This window comes from Pongo abelii, chromosome 11 (genome assembly GCF_028885655.2).
Source record: "Pongo abelii isolate AG06213 chromosome 11, NHGRI_mPonAbe1-v2.0_pri, whole genome shotgun sequence".
In the NCBI taxonomy this organism is placed as follows: domain Eukaryota; kingdom Metazoa; phylum Chordata; class Mammalia; order Primates; family Hominidae; genus Pongo; species Pongo abelii.
Genome location: NC_071996.2, coordinates 103,922,144 through 103,942,353, shown reverse-complemented (window position 1 = coordinate 103,942,353; position 20,210 = coordinate 103,922,144). Strand labels below are relative to the sequence as shown.

Genomic DNA, 20,210 nt, shown 5'->3' with positions numbered 1-20,210 from the left:
AGTCCTCCCACCTCAGCCTCCCAAGTAGCTGGGACGACAGGTGAGTGCCACCACAGCTGGCTAATTTTCTGTAGAGACTGGGTTTCGCCATGTCTGGCTGGTCTCCAACTCTTGGGCCCAAACCATCTGCCTGCCTTGGCCTCCCAAAGTGCTGGGATTACAGGCACGAGCCACCGCACCTGGCCACACTGTATCTTTTATCTATTATTTTTCTTATTATCTGCCTCTCTCACCAGATTACAAGCTCCTTGAGGGCAGGTGTTTTGTTAGTTTTGTTCCCTGCTGTATATTCAGTACCTAGAACAGCGTCTGGCATGTTGCTGGATGGATAAATACTGGTTGAATGAATAAACAAACACATTAGAACCCCTTCAGAAATAGGTGTTTGATAGAATAGGACTGCTGAATTTCTGCAAAGAAAGATGCTGATGGGAGGAAGGCTGAAAGGTAGGGGTGTCTCCTGGAAGTGTTCCTTGGGGTCAATGTGCTGGAATGGGCCAGAAGACCAAGGAGAAGCTTAGCAGTGCTGTCTCCTGGACAGCCACTAGTGACACATTCCAAATGACAATGATGAGAGTAATGAAGAAATCATTTACAAAATCGCCACAGCGGAGGCTTCAGGGAAGCGGAGGCTTCAGGGTCAGGCAGGGCGTGGCGGGGAGGCAAGCAGTCATCTTCATCTGATCAAACATTTCCACAATTTGACAATTTCAAGGGAAGGAAAATGGAGACTTTATAAAACCGAGTTTATAACCAATGATATTTAAACGAGTATGTAAAATATCCAGCTCGTCTTACCAAGAGTTCTGGGGGAAATATGAGCTCCTGGGTTGGATCCAAGGAATGAAACTCCTCTTTCGCAAATAACTTCGTGCAAATCTTTATAAAAGGAAGAAACAGATGGCTCTGTCAGCCCAGCTCAATTGGAAACAGCCTTGTAATTCTTTATAGGAATTAGGCAACATGAACGTAGTGATAACTCTCCTAGTCTCCCTGGACAGGTAAATAGTTCAAACCAAATAATTTAAAATAGGAATCTTGTTTTAAGAGAAATACTGATTTGCCACTAATGCAACACTAAAGAAAAGAGTATTCTATGAAATAGTACAAAGAGTATTCTGGAAAACACCAAGACAGTCTATGAAAAACTGTGAGAGGTTAAATAAATTAGGAAAATCCTCTCCATTGTGCCCCACATGCCCACGCTTAAACACACACACACACACAATTTGACTTTAATAACAATAGTTAACGTTTATTAAGTGCTTGCATTCCAAATGCTTTTACATGTAATTTATTTAATCTTCACAATAATTGAATAAAGAAAGTAAATTATCTCCATTTTACCCTGTAGGAAACCAAAGCACAGTGAAAAGTTACCCAAACTGTAATCCTGTCTGAATCAGATCTGTTTTAGCTTTGGAAAACACTTCTTGCCAGAAGAACATTCCTGAAGAGATAAGGAAAACTGGGAGAGAACTGTGGAGCACAGAGGTGGATGTGGGTGTGCTGGAGAAGAGAATATATAGGCTGAAAGGTAGACAGATCAGGGTTCACTCACTTTGAGGTCAGCACTCTAACCTTTCCAATGGAAAGGTCCTTAACCTCTTTAAGGATTAAATGAAAATAACCCATATTTTGAAGGGTAATTGTGATAATAGGTAAAATGACCTGATATTTGTCCAACACTTCCCCTCTTTTTCTATCTCTCTGAGGTTTTCCCAGGCTCCAGAAAAAAATAAAAACACTTGTAATTCTTCCTTGATAAGGTTCTTAGTAGGGCCACAGGTTAGGCATTTCAGGATGACATCTGTTTTTGCGTTAGTTGGCATTAGAAGTATAGGCAGTGCCTGAGGGCAATAATGTGGTATATATCTAAAACTAGAAATAAGTTTGTGCTGGGGAATTAAAATATAAAACAAACATAATAAATGAACGCTGAGAAATGAAAAGTTTTCTTAAACAGATCCCAGGCCAAGATTTAACGGCTACCCAAGTGGAAGATCTTAACACCGCTTAAAGAGAAGGGGGAGCCGCTCGGGCAGACACCTGGCCTTACGCAGGTCCAGTCTGCTGGAAGAGAAGGGTCTTCTATGGCGCTGCCCCTTAAGGCTATGCAATTGCTCTGTGTCCATGCTCACCAAGCAAATTTCTCCTTGTAATTTGGCTTCTTTGTGTTTTCCTATAGGGAAAGGATCTGTGGCTCAGTGATGGCAAGATCCACTTTATAATTGTGTTTCTCTTCATAAATGAATATGGGGCTCATTCCAGTTTAAACGTCATGGTCTTTTGAGTTTGGTTAAAGTGAGTCAGGTGGTCCCTAGAGCCCAGTCATTGCCCAAATAGAATTCCCGAGACCACAAAACTGAGAATTGACTTTAGGATATATTGACCCCAGCAAGGCATTGATCGTCTGTAAAGCGGTTGTGAGGGGTGAAGCCCCCTCCCTTGGGCAGCATTCCTCTGTGTCACGGCACACTTTCTTTAGACACAATTAAGGTGACGGTGGGAGCCAAGAATGGGAAAAAGGTATGTGTGAAGGATAGAAACACGCGGGTTTGTCTGTGGTCGCTCTCAGATTTCCTCGCTTACTGGGAGCTGATTCTGTATTTTATCCTGTATTTCAAGTTCTCTAAGTAATATCTTTAAGAATATGGCAGTGCCGTTTTTTTCTTGGAAAGGAGCATCTCTCAGGGAACAAAGCCAGAGACCGGAATGTTTAAGGCTGGACTTCCTAGCTAGGGGGCCACTGACTCGTGTGTGACTGTGGACGGCTCCTCAGCCCTCTGGGACTCCAGCGCCCTCTGTCTACAAAGGAGGAGACATGACAGAAGACGGCTCTGCAGGGGCAAGTATGGAATCCACTTCCACCTGAGAATGCGACCCATCCAGAGTGGGCGGAAGTGCTTTGTTTCTGGTCTGAGTGTTTTTGTCTTCCTGTTGTTCCAGCCTTTCTGACTACGAAGGGGAAAATCGGAGTGTGGGCTTTGATTACCACTTTCCGCAGCTCCCAGAGGAAAAGAGCTTTATTTGCACATGCGCCTCGGACAGCTGTAAGCAGAGAATGACCATGAAAATAAGCAAGCACAGTTTCAACACTGGGTCTGCATTAAGCAAGACTCACAGTGAGCAGACAAAACAAACAAAAGGACTCACTTCATTTTTCTTGCCAAGTGGGGAAGAGTCGTTTTCTCCCCAATCCAAGCAGCATTTTCCCATTCCTTTCTGTTGACAGCTATTTGACTCCTAAGAAGGTGAAATGCCTTAGATTAAAAACTTTTGAGTAGGTAAATGGGAATGTGCCTTGAAAAGTTGGCAATTTAAATGAGACTTCAGACTTTTTAAGCCACTGTTTGGTTTCTATTGGAACACGGATAATCACAAGGTATTTCTTCTTTTGCTTATTTTTAAGAATAATACATATAAAGTATATAAGATACATAATTTGATAGGTAATATACAAAATATATAATATAAAATGATAATATAGAATATAGAGAGGTGTAAAAGAAATAAACTATCATTACTCTATTCCACTGATAATGTTTCACATTTGGGATTGTATTAGTACATTTATATAGTACATAGTATGTGAACATTTTTGTTCATTACACGTACAGCTTTGTGTACATATATGAATTTTTAGGTTAATTCCTAGTGGAAAATTAATCGATAGATGCTTTACAGGGCAATAATAATTTATAAGAAGAAAAAAGAAAACCATTTTAGAAACCAGATCTCCCAGACATTTGGGATGTGGATGGAGCTGTCTGGGGATGAGTTGACAATGAGTTTTAAAGCAGGTTTCCCTTTGCTGGCTCTTTCACTTCCCATTTCTTCTAAACTTACCTCTTGTGTCTTTTTCCTTGAGTAAGTTCTCCTAAGTCCCTACCACAATACTTTCTTCCAGACACTTCAGTTCTTTGTCTCTACTTAAATGTTTTGAGCTGCCATCTTTCCAATTTTATCCAAGAAGCAAAAACAGCTGGGCCAAGCAAGCAGCACCCGTCTTTCTCAAAGCTCTGAGAGCTTCCACGGTGCACCATGAACCAATAACGGAAAAAGCCAGTCATCTCTTGGCCCACTCGATATTAGCCTTGTGTATTCCCTCTGAGACTGGGTTGCTTCACCCACTAAAGTCCCGTAAGACATGCTGGCTACCAGGTTGGGTGGCTGAACACATTTTTGCCTTTATCCCCAGACGTGCCTGGAAAGGTAGATAATAACATCTGTATCCACAGGCAAAGATGCTTCCTTTAGCTTTTTTCGTTTGTATTTCACAAGTGCTTTTTCACTCTACACCAGCCATTTGCTGGGCTTACAAGCGATTTCATCTACTTCTCAGCATGTTAACTTCGGCTCCCTCACGTGGCAGTAGACATCTGGGAAATGCATGCACGGTGACCTGCCTGGTTCTAGGACACGGGACACACCTCCTGGTCTACTTCTGGGCCCACCTCTACGATCTGTGGAGCCTCAGCAAAGAGTGCAAACAAAGGCCCCCAGCCTGGTGCCTGCTGGCCTTCTCCTCTACCCTGGCTCTGTTCTGTGCTGTGAGGAGCCTGAGCACTGCAGCCTGAACAGCCAAGCTCAGTCTACTCCCTCCACACACAGCTGCTCCTTGGCCACCCTCTGACCTAGGGGTGCAGACCCTGCTGTTATGATCTGCCCTAGACGGACTCAGATAAGAGGCTTATGTGTGGTCTAACAGTGGGGTCAAGGCCATCCATGGAGAATGATCTAGAAAAGGGGTGAGGTTTCAGGTGGGCAAGTCATCCTGGTGCCTTGAACTCCCGAGAATCGCTGGAGGAGGACCAGAGAGGAGCCCTCTAAAGTATGGGTCCCCTTTTTTGGTCCTAAGGGCTGTACTGTCCACATTCATCCTGCCCTCAGCAGAGAACCACCAGATGTGCCTGTTTGGTCTCCCTGTCAAACACTATTCACATGTCAATGACGTCCTCAATGATAGCAGTGACTATTTGTGGAACTCTTACTAAGTGCCAAGCAAGACTTATGTGATTTTCTCAAGGGCCCAGTGAAGAATCCCCATTTTGTAGGGGAAACTCCCTGTGCTCTTGTATTTGGAGGGAATTTTGGGTTCCACTCTATATATTCAGCTTCTTGTCTGCTCACACCTTCTCAGCTGGTTGGATTCTGGAACTGACCTTGCCTCACCAAAGCAAACTCCACCCCCTTGCATCCTTTGTCCCTTTGGGTTTGCCGATGCCCTCTGACTTGCCTGTCCAGATGCTTTGCTGAACTAGTTACAGAAAATGTCTGGGCAGCTGGTTGGATATCTGACTTCCCTCTGTGACTTTGATTGGACAACATCAAAGGTGTGACAACATTCCCCCAGTCCTCAACAAAAAGCTAAAACTCCAGTGAGTTGGTTGGAGCTAACTCAGTAGGTCTCCCTGACAGTCTGTTGAGATGGTCTAAAAATTTTTAATTCCTCTGTCCCTGGCCTTGATCAGCTGTCATTGTCATTCTTGCTGCATAAAGTGTCCCCACAGTCACCTACTTACCATGCAGAAAGTCCTTCCACTCTCAAGTATTGGCCGATACCCAGTGCAGCGGCATAGATTACCTAATCAATCAGAGAAGAAGTATGGTTGTTAGTAGGCTTTGTATTTACTGGTTTCTTTTGTCTTTTGAAAGTTAAATAGATCTAGGTTTTTTTTTTTAAAGGGGTCTCACAATGTTGCCTAGGCTGTATTCAAACTCCTGGTCTCCTACCTCAGCCTCCTGAGTAGCTTGGGCTACAGGTATGCAGCACTGAGCATGGTTCCCAACTTTTTTAAAAAGGATATTTTAACATCTGCCAAGTGGTTTAATGCTTTATTCCTCTACTTGGAATATTATCCTGCCCACTACCTCAATTCCAGTTTTATTCTTTGTCTTAAAGATGATAGCCCAGTTGGCGAGCTCACTTTCTTCATCTATTAATTCATTAATTCAATGTCGATCTATTGACAACTATATTTCAGATACTAGGTAAGATAACGGGGATCCTCAAAGAGAAAACCTGGGCGGTTTCTAAGGCCATCATGCCTTGGATGGTTTGTCAGTGATGCTCCTCGGATGCTTTTAGATTATTACATCAGAATCTCCTGGGGGCATTTTTAAAAAATGCAGATTCCTAACCCTGCTCCAATTCTCCTGAATCAGCCATTTAGGGGTAGGCCCAGGAATCTGCATTCCAGATGTCTGCAGGTAATTCTACTGCATGGACTTTCCATTCTATTGCTGTTTCATGTAATAACATTTGAGAACCTCAGGTTTCCAAAGATGAAGGCCTAGGGGGTGGGAGTGAAAGAGAGTCAGTGTGGCAGTTCATCTGGCAAGGCTTCACAGAGAAGCCTGGGCTTGAAGGATGAGCAGGCTGTGGAATGGTAGAGAGCTGGGGAGAGGCATTCTGGGTTCTCGGAGCAGCAGGCACAGGTGCAGAGGAGACGGGGTTGGGAGGGGACTGGCCTGCAGGGAGCCATGGAGAGTAGGAGGAAGCATGAGTTAGGGAGGTCAAGTAGTTGGACTTCTCTGAATGCCTGGTGAAGGAGGTTAGGCTTGGCCATGCTTTAGGCATAAGGAGCTGCTGAGGGATCTCAAATAGGGGAGGGACCTAAGGAGGGTGGGGAAGTCCACCAGCAGCTGGCAGATTAGGGGAGTGTGTCTGTGCTCCCGATCAGCCCTCAACCTAAGAATTTGTGTATTTAACAGATAACTTGTTTAGGGATTATTAACACCTGAAATGGGTGTTTATTGATTCTTCAAAAGGGATATGATTATGGACTCCTCTTCAGTAACTTAAACCCATTGCAGATTTTAAAGAATTCTTTTTTTTTTTTTGAGATGGAGTCTTGCTCTGTTGCCCAGGCTGGAGTGCAGTGGTGCGATCTCGACTCACTGCAACCTCTACCTCCCAGGTTCAAGCAATTCTCCTGCCTCAGCCTCCCAAGTAGCTGGATTACAGGTGCACGCTGCCATGCCCAGCTAATTTTCATATTTTTAGTAGAGATGGGGTTTCGCCATGTTGGCCAGGCTGGTCTTGAGCTCCTGACTTCAAGTGATCCGCCTGCCTTGGCCTCCCAAAGTGCTGGGATTACAGGTATGAACCACCGTGCCTGGCCTAAAGGATTCTTTTGGTATGTGAAGGGCCATGTTAGGGGTTGAGTTATGTCCCCACAAAAGACATGTTCAAGTGCTAAACCCTGGAACCTGTGAATATGAACTTATTTGGAAATAGGTTCTCTGCAGATGTAATCAAGTTAAAATGAAGTGATACTGGGTTAAGGTAGGCCCAGTTTGATTATTGGTGTCCTATAAGAAGAGGGAAATTTGGACACAGACACATGGGGGAGAAGACCATATGAGGATGGAAACACAGATTGGAGTGATGCATCTACAAGCCAAGAAATGCCAAGGAAGGAATGCCATTGTTAAGCAGCAGAAGCTAGGCAGGGGTGAGGCAGGGGTGAGGAAGGGTCCTCCCAGAGAGCCTTCATAGAGAACATGGCCCTGCGGATGCCTTGCTATCAGACTTAAAGCCTCCAGCGCTGGGGGAGAATACATTTCTGCTATTTTTTTTTTTTTTTTTGAGACGGAGCCTTTCTCTGTTGCCCAAGCTGGAGTGCAGTGGCACGATCTCGGCTCACTGCAACCTCCGCCTCCCAGGTTCGAGCGATTCTCCTGCCTCAGCTTCCTGAGTAGCTGGGATTACAGGCAAGCGTCACCATGCCCGGCTTATTTTTGTTTCCCCATGCTGGCCAGGCTGACGGGTTTCCCCATATTGGCCAGGCTGGTCTCGAACTCCTGATCTCAGGTGATCCGCCCGCCTTGGCCTCCCAAAGTGCTGGGATTACAGGTGTGAGCCACTGTACCTGGCCCATTTCTGCTATTTTAAGACCAGCAGTTTGTGGTACTGAGTTAGGGCAGCCCTGAGAAATGAATACAGGCCCTTAACAAAGGAAGCCAAATAAGTTACTGGATAGAAAATGGGGTGTTAAGTGGGTGGTGTGGAGTGTACGCACTGTGCTAGTTCTGTGCAGGCCATTCCAAGCACATGCTCTGATAAGCAAGGAGAAGCTTGGCATTCTCTGCTCCTGGGTGCTGTAGCTACTTTAGAACCAACTGAAGCAGAGGCCTGAGAGGGGCTAGGATGACATTGGGGGTGGTGTGGAGCAGTTTCTCGATCTATCCAGAAACACACTTCCTACCTGGCCCCAGGTGGGTGGTGGGTTTTCTCTGTTTAGACTTACCCCCCAGGGCTTCCATGAGCTGCTCCTCCGAGGGCTGCGGGTGGTTCCTGAGCAGCGCGTACATGGACATCACCATCCCAGGGGTGCAGAATCCACACTGGGTGCCGTGGCTCTTGGCGATCCGCTCCTGGAAAGAGACATGAATGGTTTCGGCCGTGCCTTCTCTCTGCCAGCAACTCTCACCACACTCCACAGCCTGCAGTTCCCTGGCAATGGTAGAACCCACTCCCTTCCCTTTGATCAGACTCTGTCTGTGCTCCTTTCCCTAGGCTGCTCCTGTAGGAAGTGGCCAGAAGCAATGTCCTATGATAATCACTTTCCAAGGTCAAGTGCCCAAATCCTTCTAATTGGGAATTAGTAGCATGCATCCTTACTATCAGAGTGCAAAGAATCCTCCAGAAATCAATAAGTGTAAACAGAGTGTGTGGGAGTTTCAAAAATAGTTTTCTCCAACACCTCCGCATGTGGCACAGTTTAGTTCTATGAGGCTACCTCTTTCTGATTAACTTGGAGGCTGTTGATCCCACTGTTGATCTCACTTTGCTTTCTTCCTTAAATTCTTCCGTGTTGGCACAAAGGGAGCTCTCCTGTCAAAGGTCCGAGATTTTGGTCCATGTCCTGGTCGCTGCCATTTAAAGTGTCATACATGGACTAGTAGTATTGACTCCACCTACAGGAAATGAGGAACCTGAGGCTCCTGCTTCAAATCTCTTTACTCAGAATCTGCATCTTTAACAAGCTCCTGGGTGAGTCTTAGGAACATTAAAGTTTGTGTCTAAATCTGGAAGCCCTGTTCTAGATTGCAGAATGTAATGTAATCCTAAGATTTGGGTTTATCAAACTTGCTGTGAGCATCCTCTCTGCCCTCCTACTAGACTCTGCTACACTCTGCTGGGTCATTTGTCTTTGCTCATCTCCTTGGAGTTCATTCTCCAATGAGATCATGTAGTTAAACCCAGAGGCCCTCTGGGCTCCGCCTGTCTAGAAAGACTCAGTGTTGGTTAATCTGGTCCTGTGACTCCTAAGCTTCTGTAACAATGTCGGAGGAATAGTTGTGCTCTCTGTCAACACATGCCACATTGCTCTTAAATCCAACCTCTTTGTTCCAGCTTTAGGTTAAGATTCAGAGGAACAATTGTTCTCATGTTCTGGTGAAGTTTTAGATTCCTCTTACCCCCAATTCTGATTTTACTACTAAGACCTCTGCACCACAGGGAATAACTGTAAATTTTATTCTGTTAGCCTCAGGGACATTTTATTCTATGTGAAATATTCTTTGTATGATACCTATTCCAGACCATTAATCAATGCTTCAATAATTCTGCTTTTCATTCAAGCAGAAAAAGTGAAAAAAAAAAGATTAATTAAATGTGGATGGAGTTCTCAGTTTCCTTTTAAATAACTTAACAAATGTTATTACCCTGGTCGATAGGCATCCAAAGGTTCTACTTACCTGATCACAACCTAGAAGCCTCAGGCAGTACAGCCAACACAGCATTTGGCAAAAAGAAAAAGTTAAGAAGTGAGAAAATTAGGATGTGCTCTTACCTGTACAGGGTGAAGCCTGGTTCTGATGCTTCCAACACCTTCCACGGTGGTGACAGCAACTCCATACAGAGAGCAGATGGGCATCAGGCATGCGGTGACAGAGAAGTGTCTTTGTATAAGAAACACAAGGAAAATCAAGAGAAGTAACACAGTCCTGCCTCATGGGGAAGGCTGGCACCAGGAAGAACAGCAGAAAACCTCCAAAGCCCATCACTGAGGGGATGGGGAACTGGAGAGGTGACAGGGAAAGGAAGAATTTACAGTCCTCTCTGCTGACTTCACACTGTCTGTAGGAATAGGGATCCTTAAGGTGAACCTAGGCATTCTGAACTTCAGAAACACTTTCCAAGCCCAGAACAGACCCACCTGGGAGTAACGGGAATGAACTTGGGTGTGGTTCGTTGTGTGTGGTTCATTGAAGTGTGGTTGGACTTCAGTAGTATTCACTGGGGCATTGACTTCATAACAAGCAAAAGGTTTTATCCATATGGACACATTTGGGAATTTTTTTGCTTCCAAATTTAAAACTCTCTGGATAAGGTCATTCAATAGTGTAGGATGACCTGTGTTCTGAAGCCATCTCTTGATTTGTTGGGCCAATGGACTTGGGGGAACCCCAACTTCTAGAATCTGGTCCTTAATCAAAAGATGAAATCTTGGCCCAGGTCCTTGCTCTGTAGGGCTGGTCCAGCCCTACTGTAGAAAGGGCATTAGCTGCTGGTGGTAGTGGCTCACACCTGTAATCCCAACACTTTGGGAAGCTGAGCAGGCAGATTGCTTGAGATTGGGAGTTTGAGACCAGCCTGGGCAATATGGTGAAACCCTATCTCTACCAATAATACAAAAAAATTAGCTGGATGCGGTGGCAGGCACCTGTGGTCCCAGCTACTGGGAGGCTGAGGTGGGAGGATCACTTGAACCTGGGAGGCAGAGGTTAGAGTGAGCTGAGACAGCAACACTGCACTTCAGCCTGGATGACAGAGTGAGACTCCGCCACAAAAAAAAAAAAAAGGGAAAGAAAAAGCATTAGCTTAAGAGCCAGAAAGTGTGGGGTTCCAGTCCTTGTTCTAAAGCTTACTAGTTGTATGACTTTGAACAAGTCACTTCATCTCTTTGAGCCTCAGTTTCTTCATCTATAAAATCAATGGCTAACCTACATTGGGGTTTCTTAATCTGGGGTGCATAGATGGGCCTTGGGGGATCTCCCTGAAATGGTGTGTGAAACGTAGTTAGTTTATGTGTTACCTGAGTAGATGGCTCACAGCTTTCATTGGATTTTTCAGAGGCATCTAAGATCCGTATACAGCAAGAATCTAAGAACCTTTCTTAAAGTTGTTAGCTAAGAACACCAGCAAGAAACAAAGTGCTGTCCTGGCTTCTGGGCTGGGATACCTTATCCTCCTGGACATGGGGTCATGCTTGGACATCATCACAGTGCAGGCGCCGCAGCCTCCTCTTCCGCAGGCGTACTTGGTTCCTGTGAGACGTACTGGAAGGGGCGCAGTCAAGGAAAAGATGCCAAGGAGAACATTTGCTTTTAGTATAGCTGCCTCCCTAGGAGGTCACTTCTGAAGAAGGTCTTTTGGGGGGTGAGTGCAGGTCTGAGAAGCCACTCACCTGCCTTCAGTTCTTAGTGTGACACTGGGCATATTAACCTCTCCCTGCCTGTTTTCTCACAAAGAGGGAGAAGCAATAACTATTTTATCTTCACAGGCTTATTTTAGGCGTCTTGTAGGATAATGGGTGTAAAGCCTTTTGAAAAATCCTATTTTATTATAGGGTATTCTTATATGTCTTCTTCTGAGTTTCAATCATGTAATTGGAAGAGAGGAAGGTTATTTTTAGCAACTCAATTTGTGTTGCATTTGAAAGCAAATTGGTGAATTTTTGGAGGAATCTTCTATCCCTATTTACAGATCCCACCAAGTGTCTCTCTGCTGTGGCTTGGCCCAGGTCCAGTCCCAAACCTAGGCTCAGCCCCAGTCCCTTATCTTTATTCATCCTTCTCCCTAACTGTGGTTTATTTCCATGCAATTTATAGAATTGGAGGTAATTATCTATACTGGCCAAAAAGATTTCAGAATGCCCAACTCTTTACTGCTATTGCCTTTTTTTTTTTTTTTTTTTTAACCCTAAGGCTTATTCATCGAAATTGAGTCAAAATTTAAAATGCCTATCAGAGTGGTGATGTAAATGAAGGGGGGCTGCTGGTGAGCTCAAGCCCCTTAGGAAAGGGCTGGGAACAGTCCTGCTCAGCTCTAAGCAAGACTGTTGCCATGCGGGGATGGCTATCTCCCATTTTTCAAGAGAAACTGAAAAATCTTGATTTTAAAAGATATGAACTTTTCTAATTTCTAAACATCAACAACCAATTAAAAACCATGGGCTTTTAAACAAAACTTGCCCAGAAGCTGATTTCATTAATTAGTAATTTCTGTCATTTATTTATTTTTGGTTCTCAGAGAACTGAGAGATCCATATTTTAATTTACCAATTAAAATATGTTTGCTATTAAGAGGATCTATATTCCAGAATATGAAATGGCAGGGAAAACCTAGGGTAAGAAGACACATGTAGGGAAAGGAAATCTTTCCCTGTGATACAGGTTCTCACTGAATCTGGGGAATTTGGTTTCGAAAAAGGGCAGGGCACATGCAACACAAGCCTCTATTACATAACAACCCTGGTGGGGCCCTGGAAAGCCCGTAAGGGAATTATTAGTGCTGAAATAAAGAGCTTAGCTTCTATTTCACTACATTATCAGATACAGGAAACTCTGGGGAAACTTCATCCTCTCCAAAATAGCCCGATTAACCTAATAGCCTTAAAACCACGGCCAAAAGCAAATAGAGAGGAAGAGCCAAGGAGGCTCACTATCTGAATGGAGAGATTTGATTCATTCTCATAATTCTCAGCTGGCCTAAGTGTTAGGGCAAACACAGACAAGGCCAGGACTTTGACAAAAGGGTCCAGTTCTTTCGTAGGAAGGTCAGCAGAGTCCCTTCTGGGTCCACATTCCTCTCTATCACCTGTGTTGGGAACAGAAGAGAGATGATTATGGGGCTTGAATCCATGACCCTGTGGAACATCTGTCGAAATCTGTTTGATTTAGGGATTGGGGCATAATAGGCCTGATTTCATCTGCACCTGTTTTTTTGGTGCTCTGAGGGCACATGATGTTCACACATGTTAACAGGACAGAAGACTCACAGGGCAAGTGTGGCAACAATGCTGTGATATATGTGTACAGCCGGGACCACTGCTGTGTAAAGATGCCTCTGGGAGGGTATTATTCATATTTGCTCCACTATCTATTTTTGTGGAATCTTCCAATTAAGCCTTGAAATATTTCAAATCTGGGAGGGACTCGGATTGTGTGCATGTGTGTGTGTGTGTGTGTGCCTGTGTGTACGTGTGTGCATGTGTGCGTGTGTGTGCATTATGTGTTTGTGTGAGCGCATTATGTGTTTGTGTGTGCGTGTGTGTGCATGTATGCAATGAAGGGTCCTGTAGGGAGGCAAGCTGGTTAGGCAGAGATTCTGGCCCCTCTGAGATCCTTCTGGTTGGGAATGCATTTGCCACAGCGGGAGTCTGAAGAGTGGTAGGAAGAGGAGATGGAGAATTGCTGCCATCCTGGGGAGGCCCTGGAGCCTGCCACTCCCCTCAATAGCAGTGGGGCCAGTGGTGAGACTTGATGACCCAGGTGGCCCTGGTGGACACTAGCATCCCCCTCACCCTTGAAAAGTGGAGGTTTGGCCGGGCACAGTGGCTCATGCCTATAATCCCAGCACTTTGGGAGGCTGAGGCAGGTGGATTACTTGAGGCCGGGAGTTCAAGACCAGCCTAACCAACATGGCGAAAACTTGTCTTACTAAAAATACAAAAAAAAAAAAAAAAAAAAAAGAGCTGGGCATGGTGGTGCATGTCTATAATCCCAGCTACTTGGGAGACTGAGGCATGAAAATCACTTGAACCCAGGAGGTGGAGGTTGCAGTGAGTCGAGATGGCACCACTGCACTCTAGCCTGGGAGACAGAGCAAGACTCTGTCTCAAAAAACAACAACAACAAAACAAACAAACAAAAAAACAAAAACAGAAAAGTGGAGGTTTTAGCCACAAGGAGCCTTCTTTTGTGCCTCTTTCCCATTTGCTTATTTTGGGATAGTTCCTTTGACTTTGTCTTGGGGTGTCCTGCAAACACATCTAGCCATTCTGTTGCATTGGAGGAAAGGAAGATACAGTGAACTATCCATGTTAGGGTCTTCCTTTCTCCCTAGAAGGAAGACATAAACTTTTGTAGATCTCAAAGAATTAAAAAAACAAGGAAGATGCATCCAAGCTGGGATGTTAAAATTCAGCGGCTTTCTGGATCTCCAGGGGATCTGAATCAATGGAAGAAGAGGCTATTCTCTGCCTGCCCATACCCCCACTGCTGGTCCTTTAAACACATGGATTGAGAGTGTGGTTGGATGATTTTTTTTTTTTTTGAGATGAAGTCTTGCTGTTGTTCCCCAGGCTGGAATGCGATGGCATGATCTCGGCTCATTGCAACCTCCATCTCCCGGGTTCAAGCCATTCTCCCGCCTCAGCCTCCTGAGTAGCTGGGATTACAGATGCCTGCCACCACGCCCGGCTAATTTTTGTATTTTTAGTAGAGATGGGGTTTCACCATGTTGGCCAGGCTGGTCTCGAACTCCTGACCTCAGATGATCTGCCCACATTGGCCTCCCAAAGTGCTGGGATTACAGGCGTGAGCCACCACGCCCAGCCAGATATTTTTGTTGTGTGATTGAGTCCCACCCCTACCACACCCTCTTTGCATTTCTTCTAACCCTTGACTTATTCCCTGTTCTGACTGCAGCTACTTCACTCTGGGCTCATGGCGCAGAGGGGATGTGGAGTGGAAAGTAGAGGAAGGAGCCTCCTCTGGCTTTTGAATCTCCAAAACCTAGGCCAGTGGGTCAGGCAAGTAAGGACGCAGACCCTTGAACGACAGTTTCGGAAGAACATGGCAGTTGCTGGTTATGGAGTCTGCATACAGGAGAGTGGGTCAGAATGGCAACGATGAGAACTTTAAGGTTCTTTTCTTGAACTAAGCTCTGGGGTTGGGGGTAGACAATGACCAAGCCCTGGGGCTGAGGGTCCTTAGGGGAGAGGTGACAAGACCCTAGAAAAGCCGTGTGCCTTAGGAGCTGCAGAATGGTTCATTTGAGAGACAGACAGGGACTCAGGAAGGGAAGGACCTGCAGAGGGCACTAGGGTTAACTAGGGGCCTGCATGGGTGGATGGTCAGGACTGGAGGGAGGATGCTGGGACAACTGGCAACGGAGAGTCCCTGCCCTTGTTATATAGGCTCCAAAATGGAGCTTAGCTACAACCCAGGGAAAGAAGGGTACTCCAATCGACTGTGAGGACATTTTAGCCAATTCTGTGTGATGAGGACTCAACAGAAAAATTAAGTTGATAAAAAAATAAAAAAGGTCCCATTTCTTGTCCTCCTAATTTTGAGGATCAAGATGTGTCACCAAATAAAGTGTGTCCATGGATCAGGTCTGGCACCAGGTGCTTTACAAGGGGGGGTTCCTAAGCAAGGAAAGATGCAGCTTTCTTTTCATCTTTACAATAGTCCTAGAAGTGGATTCCAAAGGTGAGGACTCCAAGACTCAGGGAGGGGAAGTGGGGTGCACAACATTATATAGTAAATGGCGAAGCCAGATTCATCCGACACCAAGGCTTTGCTGCATCCCCCCCACATTTCCAGGAGCTGAGCTCTGGCTGAGTGGGAAACAGGTCACATTAGGATGGCTTTCTAGTACCTGGCTTCTTGCCCCTGACTACAGGGGCTCAGCCCAAATGGGCCACAAGAACTCCCCTCCAGCTTGTGGTTTCCTGCTGCCTCTGCAAACCACGGCAGGAATGCCCATCACTTACCTTCCTCCCGTTCACGAAGAAAACCAGCTCATCTGATTTGATGCGTAAGGCATTGCACCTGTAAATAAGCTCTGCTTTACAAGACAAGGTGAGAATGCAGTTTGCCCCAGCCACAGAATTGAGTGGTAAGGACTTAGGTCTAAGCAACTAGAATCTCTCCCTGTGTAGAAGCAGGTGGCCTGGAGCCTCAGGATCACAAGAGCTGGAGACTTCCTTGTTTCACAGCTGAAGTCTAGGGCCCCTGTCTAGTCCAGCCTCTTAACTTGAGCCTCACTCTGCCTCCCACCAATCCTGACTTTGAAGCTGACTCTGTACACAGCCCACACCTCTTCATGCTTTTTCTGAAGTTTGAGGGCGTCAGCATGAAAACCATAAACAACAATCTAAGCTTAAGCCTGCTCTGCACACTGCCTCAGCCCTGGGAACAGACCCTGGATGGATTTCACTTTTTTCAAAGACAGAAGTGGGCTTTCTGAGACCTCCTACTTTCCCCAACTTTTTTTTTTTCTAATTTTAGCTGCAGAAATGTCTCCTCATAGGAGATCATATGATCAAATCCAGTCTGTGCCATAGTTGAAGTGGAGTTGTGGGGTGCCTTCCTACTTCCTCCCCACCCCCAGAATTGTTCCACTGGAAAATAGTGATCTAGTTAAGGCAACCACTATACAAATAAATAAACTGAGAGGTGAGATTGGTAGGCCCAGAGAGGTGAGATTGGTAGCTTGGAGTCACTCAGAAGTAAGTGGTAAAGCAGGAACTAAAACTGAGATATTTGCCTTGTAACACCTGTAGAGTGTATAAACAGAATCCTTGATTTAAAAAAAAACCCAGCCAGGTGTGGTGTGGCTCACACCTGTAATCCCAGCACTTTGGGAGGATTGCTTGATCCAAGGGGCTTGAGACCACCCTGGGCAACATGGCAAAACCCTGTCTCTACTAAAAAATACAAAAATTAGCCAGGTGTGGTGGCACATGTCTGTAGTCCCAACTACTCGGGAGGCTGAGGCAGGAAGATGACTTGAGCTTGGGAGGTTGAGGCTGCAGTGAGCTGTGAATACGCCACCGTACTCCAGCCTGGGTGAAAGAGCGAGACCCTGTCTCAAAAAATAAAAAAGAAAAATATCATCTTTGTTCTTTATGAACATCTCCAATTAGATATGTGTAGATAAAACGAAGCAGTTCTTATTCTTTCAGCTGAAGTAATGCCTAGCACTTGGCCTCATGTGTGGGTGAAGCAAGTAGCTGCTTATGTGCCTGGCTTCAGGAGAGCTGGCAAGGCCACTCTGTTCCCCAACACTTCCTTAACCAGTTCTTGGAGCCCTGGCACCATCATTAGAGTCAACCCTTTGTCTTCAGATGAGCATTGTGGCAGTGTATCTTTCAGGCCAGAATGGCAAACACCTGGCATCCTCTTGATCTGGCTAATTGAGGAAGGTCCTGTCATTCCCCTGGTCCCGATGTGACTTCAGAATCCTTCCTAGAGCTACTCCTCAATGAATAGAGTTGGCAGCTTCCAAATTTCTTGACAATTCTAATGCCTAGGTGCTCAAGCATTCCAGTTTTCATGTACCCATGGAGACGAGTGTTTACACACATGCCTGTGTGTTGGTTTGAGTATGTATATGGGTGTTTTACATGTATTAAACAGTTGCCAAATACATCTGCAACAGTCCTGTGAGAGAAGTTAAAGATCGTGCTGTGAATTAGGAAGGACCTTCAGGTCATACTTTGATCATATCACTCCTGGTGCTATCAGGACTTTTTCGATCATGTTACTCCTGTTCAAAACCCCCGAATAGCTCTCTGCTTGGAACATAGGTTTAAACTCCTTAGCCCAGTGTGCCAAGCCTTCCGCAACCTGTCCCTGTCTCTGGCCTTTGACTCTCTTGCTCTTAAAAAAAAAAAAAATCTCAGCTGGGCATGGTGACTCACACCTGTAATTCCAGCACTTTGGGAGGCCGAAATGGGCGGATCACCTGAGGTTGGGAGTTTAAGACCAGCCTGACCAACATGGAGAAACCCCGTGTCTACTAAAAATACAAAAATTAGTCAGACGTGGTGGTGCATGCCTGTAATCCCAGCTACTCGGGAGGCTGAGGCAGGAGAATCGCTTGAACCCAGGAGGCAGAGGTTGCGGTGAGCCGAGATCATAGCACTGCACTCCAGCCTGGGCAAAAACAGTGAAACTGTGTCTCAAACAAACAAACAAACAAAACAACAACAACAACAACAAAAAAAAAACAAAAAAAAATCTCCTGCTCCGGTCAAACTACTCTTCTCATGTCCTTCTTCTGCTTAAACCTGGCATTTCTCAACTTACAACCCTCCAAGTGCCTCCCAGTGCACTGAGTAAACCCCACACGCCTGCCACAAAGGCCTCATGGGAACAAGCGCCGCCCCCCTCTGTGAGTGTACCTTCAGCCACACTAGCCTTTTCCCTGCTTCTACAATATGCTAACTTCTTTCACGTCTCAGGCCTTTGACCATGTTGTTAGCTGGTGTCTTCTTGTTATTTGGGTCTGAGCTCTTCCCTGATCAGGTAGTCTGAAGTAGCACTCCCGTCATTATTTTCTTTTTCTTTCTTTTTTGAGACAGGATCTTGCTTTGTTGCCCCAGCTGGAGTGCAGTGGTGCAATCATGGCTCATTGCTGCCTCAATCTCCCAGGCTCAAGTGATCCTTCTGCCCCCAAGTGATCTTCCCACCTCAGCCTCCCAAGTTGCTGGGACAACAGGCATGCACCACCACGCCTGGTTAATCTTTTATTTTTTGTAAAGATGGGGCCATCCCTCTATTTTCTACCACCCTGTTTCATTTTCTCCATAGCACTCATTACTACTTGACATGGACACTTGTATCTTTTTATTTGCTTTCTCCCCTAGAATATGAGCTCCGTGAAGGCACAGATGTTACTTTCAATTCGCCCCTATATCCCAGGGCCTAGAATGGTGCCTACCAGAGAGTACTGCTTGTTGAATGACTGAAGAAACTTCTCCCATGTCTGCAGTGATGAAGACCCTGTCCCTGCCCCATGGTGATTTCGCTCCCTTCCTTTTTAGCTACCATCAGAAAGCAGCTCCAAACCTCCCTCCTTGCCTTTCTCTGGAATCCAAAAGCACCTGCAGATCCAACCCATTGCTTCTTTACTTTTCATTTATTAAACCAAGAACCAAGAAACCTGTCTCGAATGTGCCACTGATTAGTTGATTATCTTTGCAGTGTTTGTGTGTCATGTTCCCAGCTAGGCAATTAGCTCCTGGAGTTTCCAATAGCTGGTCGTATCTCCCACCATGGGCAGCATAAATGGCAACTCATTCATGGGAGGGGCTTGACTGATTACCCAAAGTACTTTAAATGAAGGAGACATTAGCAATTCATTCATTCTTCATTCATTCAACCAGTAGTAATTGAGCCTCTGCCTTGCACCAGGCACTATGCTAAGTGGTAGAGTATGGCGGAAAACAAGAGCTACAAGTTTTCGTCCTCTGAGGCCCTTAAGGTTTTTTTTTTTTTTTTTGAGACAGAGTTTCACTCTTGTTGCCCAGGCTGGAGTGCAATGGCACGATCTCGGCTCACCGTAACCTCTGCCTCCCAGGTTCAAGCTCCTGGGATTCTCCTGCCTCAGCCTCCCAAGTAGCTGGGATTACAGGCATGTGCCACCACGCGCGGCTAATTTTTGTATTTTCAGTAGAGACGGAGTTTCTCCATGTTGGTCAGGCTGGTCTCGAACACCTGACCTCAGGTGATCCACCTACCTCGGCCTCCCAAAGTGCTGGGATTACAGGCATGAGCCACCGCGCCTGGCTGGCCCTTAAGTTTTAGTAACACAGTAACATGCGATGAAAGATTTATGCTTGGGACACGCACAGATAAATCAGCTGTTTTTTCAGGGACAGGGATCAGAAAAGGCCTTCCTAAGGAAGGGAAATTTAGGCTTGAAAGATGACTAGAGTTGATTCTGTGAGGATCGGGGATGAAGGGGGAGGTGGGCTAGGGGAGAAGGGAGCGTGCAGAGACACAGGCTTCTTATGGCTGCTTCCATTTAAGGGAAAACAACACAGGGACTGGGTTTTAAGGGTCCACAATCTGTTCCCCCTCTGACTCTTCCCTATAAAAGAGGGCAACTGCTAAACCCAAAAAGCACACGGTTCCCGTTAACAGGAGCATGTGCTGGTAATGACCGTAGGAGCATGAATTATGGTGCCTCAAAATATTTATCAGAATAAATCCGTCAATGTCAACATAAAATTCAAGCAAGACAGGTAGAACAGTTTTAGAGTACTAAAGCTGGATTATGGTATTAGATTTGGAAGATATAAAAGTAGTTTGGATTAGGGAACATAATACATCAATTGCTGGGAAACTGAAAACTGACCGTGAATGGCTATAGAGAAGGGTTTTTAAACTCCTTAGAGCCAGGAAAACCTTTGTTTGAATGACATCTTGTGAAGTGTAAACAAATTAAACAAAAAGTTTAC

The 20,210-nt window shown here is 45.5% G+C and overlaps 1 protein-coding gene across 1 annotated transcript in view; it reads right to left on the bottom strand.

Annotated features, from left to right (window-relative positions):
• The window catches only part of LOC129058096 (aldehyde oxidase 2-like), a 78,159-nt gene extending 62,372 nt beyond the window's left edge, over positions 1-15,787 (bottom strand). The window contains 9 exon segments of the mRNA XM_054549639.1: positions 799-879; positions 3,157-3,246; positions 5,526-5,587; positions 8,256-8,382; positions 9,804-9,912; positions 11,196-11,292; positions 12,748-12,832; positions 15,735-15,772; positions 15,775-15,787. Of these exon segments, the coding sequence (XP_054405614.1) occupies positions 799-879; positions 3,157-3,246; positions 5,526-5,587; positions 8,256-8,382; positions 9,804-9,912; positions 11,196-11,292; positions 12,748-12,832; positions 15,735-15,772; positions 15,775-15,787 (702 nt within the window).
• Between the last annotated feature and the right edge of the window lie 4,423 nt (positions 15,788-20,210).